Raw genomic sequence first — 10,549 nt, 5'->3', positions numbered from 1 at the left:
TTCAGCACAAATGGTCAAAAAACTTAAGCTTCTTATAAAATTGTACATATTCAAAATCTGGTTTTATTTTTTTTTTTTTGTTTTGAATTGGCCACACATATTGGATTCTATCAATATTAAACAAATATTATATCTAAACCCAGAATTGTGTGTAATTCTGCCCGATTCTGACACAAAATTAAACTCCATAATAACCCTTTAATCATACCTTAATTACAAAAAAATGAAATGAACACATAATAATACAAATAAAATGTTTTTGTGGGAAAACAAATAAACTAAGACTAAAAATATATTAAGAAAAGCTAAAATAAAGCTGAATTACCAAGAAAGATCAGAAATAATACTGACATAAAAACTATTATAAAAAGGCAAAAAACTGTAAGAAACCTGATACATATACAACTATTAAAAAAAAAAAAAGAGTCAAGTGGCACGACAAGCCTGGTTCAGACATCACAAAAGTGCATCCAGTGCACTGACTAATGGATTGACTTTAAAAAAGTTTGAGCCAGCTTTTGACTTTGCCAGACAAACAAAATGGAACAAAGTACAGCACAGTTGATAAAAGACTTTTATTTCAAAGAAACATTAGCAAACATGCCCTTCATTAATGTATTATGTTCAAAGACTATGTCTTCCAAAGCCATTAATGAATTTTATATAGTTATAAAGAACATTGCAAACTTAGAGTCAACAGTACATAGCATCATTCTGTTAACTGTGATTTTTTTAAAATTTTCTCAAGCTGTATGGCCCTATTTTAGGTTAAATTATTAAAAAATGTTTGGTTAAATGTTGCAATATTTCTGTAAACATATTTGCAGCAATCTTTTGGATGAATTTTTTTCAAGTCCCTAGCCACTTCAATCTACAACTTACCACCTAAGCCACGTCTGGGGCTCACGAAGGTCAGTACAGTACTGAAGTGAAGCTGGAGGTAGACATGAAGGTTTAGGCTACAAGGCAGGAACCAACAAAGGTGGGACAGCAGTCCTTCTGAGGTTATATTTGGAGCATCCAGAACCTTTGCTATCGGTTCATTTTAAAACTGCAAGTAAATTTAACATGAAGGTCTTTGAGATGCAGAAAAAAAGCGTTAATGGAGAACAGCCTGGGATCAGGAGAGAATTTGCAGATTCCAGTACCTGGTGATTTCTCCAGATTCAAATCCAGACACCTGGAGCTGTGCTGTAGTAGTGTTAACTACGCCAACACCATGTAATCAAAAAAATTCTAAGAATTAAATACAATTAACTTAAAAGTCAGACACAAAATTAATTTTGGCTCAGAAGGGTGACAATTTGCTTTACTGGCAAGATCAGTCCAACCAAATGGGAAGCACAGGGTACTTCAAAGAGTGATCCACATCTGAACACTATAATTTACACAGTTGTGACCTGTGACTCTAGGCAAACACAGGAGACATTTAAAAAGTTATTGGACAATTGGAAGAACTGCTCTGGATAATCCATTTGTAAAACAGTATATGCTCACAGAAGATCATAGAAGTAGTCCAAGCCTTGGCCCAGCTCCCAGATTGAAATGCCAGTTCCCAGCTCACTGGCCAGGGCTAGTCGCATCTCAATAGACTAGAAAAGAAACCCAACAAAGCACAATATGAGTGAAAGAAGAGAACAAACAGCAACCAATTTAGAAAGTATAGGCCGGCTTTTATTTTAGTAATTTTAAAAAGAGTATCACAATGCATTCTCTGTAGAAAATATCCACATTCAAAAGCACCATTTCTGTCTTTATTAGGAAATCCTTTTAGAAAAGGAGTCCTCATCTTATGATAAAAGTCTTTTCTCAAAAAGTAGGTTTAATCAGTAGGTTCATTGATGATGCAAGGATAAATTTTGCCAAGTCCTTGTCAATTATTTGTTTCTAGCTTGGATTTTTTTTTTTTTTTTTTTGCTGGAGAGCTCCTATGCTTGTAATTTATTTTTTAAAGAAGAATTACTGGTATTTCTTACCCATTCCTATAAACCAACATAAACAATGAAAACAAAGATTCCAAGGTGCTACGCTTGGTCTGTCTTAATATACTGTTGTGAAATATGGTATGCAAGCAAAACAATGGAAGATAGATTAGAGAGTTGTGAGATGTGTTTTGCAGAAGAATGCTAAAATGTCCTAGACAGTGAGATAACAAAATATTTGGGATATAATTCAGAACTGAAGGTACTGAAAGTGTGGCATTGCTGGGTAAAATCAATAGAAAGAGAGCAAGTGAAACATCATCAGTGGAAATGCTGAGGGATGGTCTGGGAACAACACAAATTGCAATGAGGTTTTTTTTTTAGTATGGCGAGCAAAAGAGACAAATGGAAGCCCACGATCACCAATATCCGCATCAGACATGACAGAGGGAGAGAGCCAGGCATTTCTGCTCTTTTGTTTGTGTTTATTTTCATTATTGTACTCTTAGGCAATCAACTATAAAGACAGCAATATGTGTCCAAAATGCATTTAACAAATAGTTCAAAGCTTGAGATTATTAAGTTGATAAGACAAGAATGAAGATGGTATTTTGAATATGTGGTATCATCAGCTATTGTACTTCTTCAAGATGAAGAAATAAAAAGTGCCTTCAACAACTAGGTATGGCAAACGACGTGAAGGATATGATTGCTACACTTAGACACAACTTTATTAATAATAAGATGACAAATAATACTTAATAAATAATAATGCAAGAATTAATTCTGTGTTGTAATGTACACAACTGTAAACCTACTTTTGCCCAACCCTGTATATAAAACATTTTATAAATGTCTCTCGTTTGTCTTACAATGATCAGTGATAGTTATGATACATCTCACATTATTACTTTACAGTGATTATAGCTATGATAAATCTCACTTTGTTATATTCTTGCAGGTTGACAAATGCCATATTATTCACATAACAAAATACTTCTGTGCAGTTTCATGTTTAAACATTCATAGTAGTTTTCACTGTTCTTATAAAGTTTGGAAGATTGTAACTATATTGAATATTCTACTTAAATTTATCACTTTTAGTCTTTTAACAAGATACACAGTTACCTTTAGAGATGGATAGAAGACAACATGCTTTGCTCCGTTGGTCCTAAAGAAAAATAAAGTCACATAAGAACTTTAATAAAGTTGTCTTACTGTATAATCGTGTCACATTTATTCAGCCGGCCTCAGGCCTTCTTTAATGTAGATTACTGTAGCTTTTTTTGTTGCCTCATGTCATACTTAGATTTACAGTAGTTTCTTTAAAGAATATGTTAAGAAGGTGGAATGTCAGTGAAATGCATGATGGGGTTGTAAACTACTGTCATAATTCTAACAATATATTTGAAATAGTATCTTGAAAACAATCCATCAAGATTACAGAGGCCATGAACAAGTCACTTAAGTATCATAAATGAAAAGTTATAGGTAGGATATAAACTCACACCCTGTGCATGGGTGACATTGTATCCCTTAAATCAGTTACCTTTGGCCTTGTTCAATGATGTTAGAAAGTTTAGACCAACAAAAAATGCACGGTCTTATTTTCATATGTCACAAATGCAAAAGATGCAAACAGCACAGCTATACTTTATGAATACAAGCAAAAAGTTAATAGCAGAAACCCAGCTGTTGCCGAGTTTATTGCTTAGTAAAAACATTTCCAAATCATAAAAAAAATTAAACCTAAAAGTACTTTTTCAGTCTTGAAAGCCAATGTTTGTGGTGGACTGTCATTGGCATTGCTTCATTCAAACAAATAAAAACACACCGACTCGTGTCCACTTTAACCACTAGGCCATGCTACATATGTAATTCAATAGTTTATATAAAAATCTTCATTTACTGCAGTTTTTACATCAATAAAAGTGAATGTCACCAGAAGCTGAAGTTTTAATAATGGTATGCAAAAGTCTAATATCTATTGTATATAAAAGGGCGGCACGGTGGCGCAGTGGTAGCGCTGCTGCCTCGCAGTTAGGAGACCCGGGTTCGCTTCCCGGGTCCACCCTGCGTGGAGTTTGCATGTTCTCCCCGTGTCTGCGTGGGTTTCCTCCGGGCGCTCCGGTTTCCTCCCACAGTCCAAAGACATGCAGGTTAGGTGGATTGGTGATTCTAAATTGGCCCTAGTGTGTGCTTGGTGTGTGGGTGTGTTTGTGTGTGTCCTGCGGTGGGTTGGCACCCTGCCCGGGATTGGTTCCCTGCCTTGTGCCCTGTGTTGGCTGGGATTGGCTCCAGCAGACCCCCGTGACCCTGTGTTCGGATTCAGCGGGTTGGAAAATGGATGGATGGATGGATAAAAAAAAAAAATAAAAAATAAAAAAAAGTTTGAATGCCAAATTTTTTGTGCTGCCATTGGTTTCACTTCTATTTATGCCACAGGCCAGGATTAAAAATAAAGACTAATTTCCACTTGGATTAATCCCTCCATTTTTTTGTTTAATGTTTATGGTTGAAATTGAGTCACCTACATTTAAATGTGAATGGGATCAGGGTCTTTTGAGGAGAGTTATTCTTGTTATCTCAATACCTACATGTGATGCAACAAATTTTCATAAATTAACTGAAGCAAAACCTCAAAAACCTGCTGCGGAAGAGCTAATTTTAAGATGACAGAGTCACTATGCCACAGAACTAGAGTGCCTTACTTTTTGTATTCAAAAGAGTGTTCTGCTGAATGCTCGTCCCACGACAGTTTAGGCTTGAATTCTTTCAGGATTTCCACATACCTACAATTTATACAAAAAACAATTAAAAACATAACATTACACAGGAACATGAAACAGTGCAACTGTCTTACCATAAAGTTTAAAACTTCCTGGGATCACGGTCACCAAACAATAATGACTTCTGTACCTTTAAGAAGTTTAGCGTTACATTTGCATTTTTTCCACAAAATCTTGGCATACTTTTAATTTTTTTTCCTGAAACTTACTTTCTTTCTTGAAGATAATGTGATAAACTACAAGGCACATTCACTTACTGTAGAACTATAGAGCAGGAACAATAATATCTGCAATTGCTATTAAATAATTTTATGAGGTAACCTACATGAGGGATTTTTCTACACCCCGAATTATTCCATAAGGAAAGCAGTGTCTCATTTTGCATGAAACAGAACTGATGTACAGATTATTTAAATAATCAACCTGAAAAGTCCACAAGGAACAACCTCTTGTGTGTGAGAAGAGAAACAGCTCTAGGACTGCTAATACTTGTTTCTTATTAAAAATAATAAAAGTTTGTCCCCCCACTGTCATATATGTGAAGTCTGTTGCATTTTCCCTAGCAGCAGCCTTTGTGCATTCACTGTTCAAGGAGTCTGAATATCACAGATTAGTTCAAGAGAAAGACATTTATGAAACAGCATATAGAGCTTCTTGAGAGTGGCAACAACATCCACACAAGCTACCTTGGCAAAACAATTGAAATGAGTTCATTAATTCCATAGGTGAAAAGGGAATAGAGCATATAGTGAATGACATCAAGCGGTTCAAATATTAGCCAATTATTTCGAATTGCACACCCGATGCTAGCAATTACCATGTTACCCGATTCCATGAGGAGCAGAAAACACTGATTATAAGAACTGTCACAATGAAGGAAGTACCCAGGATTAAAGAGCACTTTGGGGGATACATTTCAGCAACAGAGACAACAGGAAAAACTGTCTGCTGTTGTCCTGGACAGACACGAGGAACTAAATATTCTTTTCAATGACCGCAGAGGGCAATCACATGGCAACAGTGCCAATTGAAGGTGAAAGCACAAAGGTGTGCACACTGCTGCAAAAAATCCCAGAGCTTTCTTTGTGCCATGTGCTGCCTGCACCCTAAACTTAGTGGTAAGATATGCAGCCAGAAGCTCAATTGGTGCCATTGCCTTCTTTTGACATCTGCAAAAGCTTTATAACTTATTTTCAGATACACCTTAAAGGTCTACTATCTTGATGAAACATGTGAATATCACAATACTTGTGCTAGTCGGAGCCCCACAGCAAAACCATGGCTAGGGCCACATAATGTAAAAACAAAATTTCAAAAAAGTCTGCACAAAAAGAAGTACTCTTATTTTGCACCTTAAAATATAAATATTTTTGTGTTTCTAGGAAAGATAGTTGTGTTTTCAATTTGCAAAATGTGGACAACTTTCTCATTTTGTGTTTTTTTTTCCACAAGAATAACCAAAAGTGAATTCTGTGATGCAATATTTAAGTAAATCATGAATCATCCATATGTTTTAAAATAAAAACATACAGTATCACCAAGAAAAACAATGCTGGGAATTAGTTTATTTAACATGAAATATTGCTGGCAGTACATGTGTATACAGGGAAAATAAAATATGATTGTGCAAATGACACTGTATACCGCTCATGACAGCATGTTCTTTATAACATAAGAAGTTTGACAAATTAGAGGAAAACATTCAGGTCATCAAGCTCATCTGGTTAACACTAGAATTACCAGAGCCTACGAAAAAACTCGTAGATCCGGCCCACCTTAAAACCGTTCTCACCTCTCTTTTGTCTTCTAAATGAGCAGATTAAGGCGAGCCAGCAAGCAGCTGGCTATTCCATCCCCCACCGTCGCAGAACGTTCACTAAGTTTTCCCAGCTCATGCCTTGTTTGATTATCTGGGAGTGACTGAACTGCTAGAGTTTTAGAGTGGAAATAATAGATCGTTATTTGGAACACACGCATTTCATGCGTGTTCCGTTTCTACAGTAATCTGTGTAAACACATTGTTAAAATAGAAACTTTTTCATATTTTAGTAATAAATGTTACAAAATGTGGCATAAACTATAGCGTTTGTGAAGCCTGACGGCTAAACATCAAATAAACAATTTCACAAAAGGTTCAACGATGCTACAACACCTTCCGTGGCGTAGCAGTAAGATTTGCTGACTTAGCGCTACAGTAGCCTTGCCGTGCATTACAGACCCGAGTTCGATTCCCCGCTGGGGAGGAAGTGTTTTTTTTTTCTTTGTAACCTCAAACGGACATAAAATTTATAAATTGGTATGCACTGTAAATCGTTAAGTTTAAAATGTCGATCGCAGTTATTTCGGTTGATTAATTCATACATTTTTACTTAAGAGTCAGAACAGGAGCTTATTCAGCTTCTGATCGGACTCTAACAGCGCCACAGTATAAATTCACACCCAATCTGGCGCTGTTCGTTTTCAAATAATATTGTACTAGTGCGATTATGTTTTCTGATTGGTACTATTCGCGTCGTTATAAAATGATTTCTTCAAAACGTCACATATATTTGTCTCTTTCTTTTTTTAAAATGTGCGTTGATCACCACCAGAATGTTGTAGCACACAGCAACTGGAAGTGCATGTTCTTGCGCGCACTGAATAAGCGCACTGAATAAGACAGCGCTATATGCAATCATCAGATTCAAATGTTAACAGTTCACAGTTCACACACACGCAAGGATCGTCTTTCTTACATTTACAACGTATGTACCTGTTACAATGTATTCACTTCTCTCTATGCTGTGGTTTCTATTACACACCTGAAAAAGACAATATATGTGAAAACATCATCGCACTAATGCAATATTATTTGAAAACGAACAGCGTCATATCGTTTGTGAATTTATGCTGGAACTGGAAATTCTCTGATGTGGAATCAGTTCTGTATGGTTGTGGGCGTGGGTGTGAGTGGTGGACATAACTGGGAATTACTGTGAATGTGTGTGGTGTTTTGAGATAATGAATAGAGCTGCGAATTACAGGTGCTTGCTCAGTGTAATAGAAACCATAGCACAGAGCGGTGTGTACACTGCAACAAGCACACATGTAAATGTAGGAAGGGCACTCCTTGGGTGAGCTATAGCGCGTCTTTATGTGAAAACAGAAGTGTCAGATGGGGAGTGTCTGATGATTGCATATAGTGCTGAAGTTAATACTCTTTACTATGCTTTCCTCTGCATGTCCTGGAGTACAAAAGAAACAGCATACAGCAAAATGTGGGGGCTGGCAAGATTGGGGGAAAAAAAACATGCGGTCATATGTATCGTGATACACTGCAGAGCTATAGCGCGTCTTTATGTGAAAACAGCAGTGTGAGATGGGGTAGGAAGAATGAAAAATGAATAAAAAAAACAAAAACAAAGCTAACCTTTACAAATATCATAATTTACACCGGCTGTTACAGACTGAAATCAAATGTATCTTTTTATTCTAAAATAGTAAAAATAAGAGCAGTTCACTTCTCAAAGGGGAGTCGTGCAGGATCGAACTCGTGACCTGTTGATGGCCAGTCAGCAACTGATACTGTTGCGCCACAACAGCAGTCGTTGCAAATAAGAGTCAATGTCGCACACTAAGGCGGCTTTTTTTTCTGCAGTTGTATTTTTGAATAAAAGCGTACTTGTTCTGTTATATTTGTACCTTTTGTGAAAGTGTTTCTTTGATATTTGGACTTCAGGCTTCATACATTTTATAGTTTATGCCTACATTTTGTCATTTACTACTAGAATATGAAAGAAAGTTTCTGTTTTAAAAATGTGTTTACACAGATTACTGTAGAAACGGAACACAAATGAAATGTGTGTGTTCCAAATAACGATTTATTATTTCCACTCTAAAACTCCACTTCACTCCCAGATAATCAATCAAGGCATGAGCTGGGAGAAATCCGTGCACGTTCTAAGTCAGTGGGGGGATGGAAGAGCCGGTTACTTGCAGCTTGTACATTTAGATGACAAAAGACGATGGCGGAGAGGTGCGAAAGGATTTAAGAAGCGATTTAAGGTGGGAAGGATCTACGAGTTTTTTCGTAGGCTCTGGTAATTCTAGTGTTAAATCACTTCTTAAATCCATTCGCACCTCTCCGCCAGCGTCTTTTGCCATCTAAATGTGCTGATAAACACAAGCTGCAAGCAGCCGGCTATTCCATCCCCCCTCCGACTTAGAACGTGCACGAAATTCTCCCAGCTCATGCCTTGATTGATTATCTGGGAATGAAGTGGAGTTTTAGAGTGGAAATAATAGATCATTATTTGGAACACGCGCATTTCATGTGTGTTCTGTTTCTACAGTAATCTGTGTAAACACATTGTTAAAACAGAAACTTTTTCATATTTTAGTAATAAATGTTACAAAATGTAGGCATAAATTATAAAATGTGTAAAGCCTGAAGTCCAAAGATCAAATAAACACATTCACAAAAGGTTCAAGAGCGATACAACAGCTTCTGTGGCGTACCGGTAAGATTTGCTGACTCAGCATGCTGCAGACTTGCCGTGCCTCAGGGGCCCGAGTTCGATTCCCCGCTGGGGAAAAAAATGTTATTTTTTTTCTTTTTAACCTTCGCTGCTCTGCCTGCCTTCCTGAACTCCCTGTCTATCTATATAGTAATAACAGTAATTTTTTTATTATATAGCAGCTTCCCTGTCTGCCTATCATATAGTGCCTTTCCTTCCTATCTATCTATATATCTATCCCCTTAGCTGTGTTTTTATATATCTATTATACAGTGCCTATGGGGTGCCAAACAGGCAATTACAATGATTTTCGGAATATATGAAGTTATTCCTGAATATATAAAGTCAGCGTTGGAATATATAAAGTCACTCCCGAATATGTAAAGTCAAAGCCTGATTATATAAAATCAGCATCAGAATATATAAAGTCATTACCGAATATATAAAGTCTGCGTCGGAATATATAACCTCATTCCTGAATATAGAAATTTAAAGTCAGATTATATTGATATAGATTAAAACGACTCAGGCACATTTTTAGTAAACTCAATGGAGTTCCTAATACAACGTAATGAACTAAGTTAACTAAAACATCTTCAGAAAAATATTTAAAAAAAACCCCACTGTTCAGTTAATTTATTCAAAATGATGTATGTGGCCGGCATTTTGAACACAATATTTATTTATTCTTTTTGTATGGGCACATTTTTGGACAAACCTCACAAGCCCAATCGACTCTGAGTTGCTTCTGTCGAAGTTTACCTTTCATTTCTGTCATTTCAATCTTGAACCTTTTGTGAAAGTGTTTATTTGATCTTTGGACTTCAGGCTTCAAACATTTTATAATGTATGCCTACATTTTGCAACATTTATTACTAAAATATGAAAAAGTTTCTGTTTTAACAATGTTTACATAGATTACTGTAGAAACGGAACACAAATGAAATGCGTGTGTTCCAAATAACAATCTATTATTTCCACTGTAAAACTCCACTTCACTCCCAGATAATCAATCAAGGCATGAGCTGGGAGAATTTCGTGCACGTTGTAAGTCGGTGTGGGGATGGAATAGCCGGCTGCTTGCAGCTTCTGTTTATCAGCACATTTAGATGACAAAAGACGCTGGCAGAAAGGTGTGAATGGATTTTAGAAGCGATTAGTGGGCCGGATGTACAAGTTTTTTCATAGAGTCTGGTAATTGTAGTGTTAAATAAGTGCTAAAGTGCCCTTAAATCTCATGTAGATAGTTGTTTGAAGTTGTGAAGGTTTCAGCTACAACTACATGACTCAGTACTTTGATCCAAGACTCTCTGGATAAAGAAGTGCTTCCTGGTTTCAGACT

General features: G+C 36.4%; 1 protein-coding gene across 1 annotated transcript in view; it reads right to left on the bottom strand.

Moving 5' to 3' along the window:
- Positions 1-561: 561 nt before the first annotated feature.
- Positions 562-10,549, bottom strand: part of chid1 (chitinase domain containing 1) — a 156,961-nt gene continuing 146,973 nt past the window's right edge. Inside the window, exons 11-13 of the mRNA XM_051922052.1 lie at positions 4,634-4,714; positions 3,051-3,093; positions 562-1,592 (exon numbers count right to left, since the gene is read on the bottom strand). Of these exons, the coding sequence (XP_051778012.1) occupies positions 1,494-1,592; positions 3,051-3,093; positions 4,634-4,714 (223 nt within the window). The 3' untranslated portion in view covers positions 562-1,493. The remainder of the gene's footprint in view (positions 1,593-3,050; positions 3,094-4,633; positions 4,715-10,549) is intronic.

The sequence above is a fragment of the Erpetoichthys calabaricus genome, chromosome 2, assembly GCF_900747795.2.
Source record: "Erpetoichthys calabaricus chromosome 2, fErpCal1.3, whole genome shotgun sequence".
Classification (NCBI taxonomy): domain Eukaryota; kingdom Metazoa; phylum Chordata; class Cladistia; order Polypteriformes; family Polypteridae; genus Erpetoichthys; species Erpetoichthys calabaricus.
Note: the sequence above shows the minus strand (reverse complement) of the source record. Positions and strands in the feature narration are given on the sequence as shown.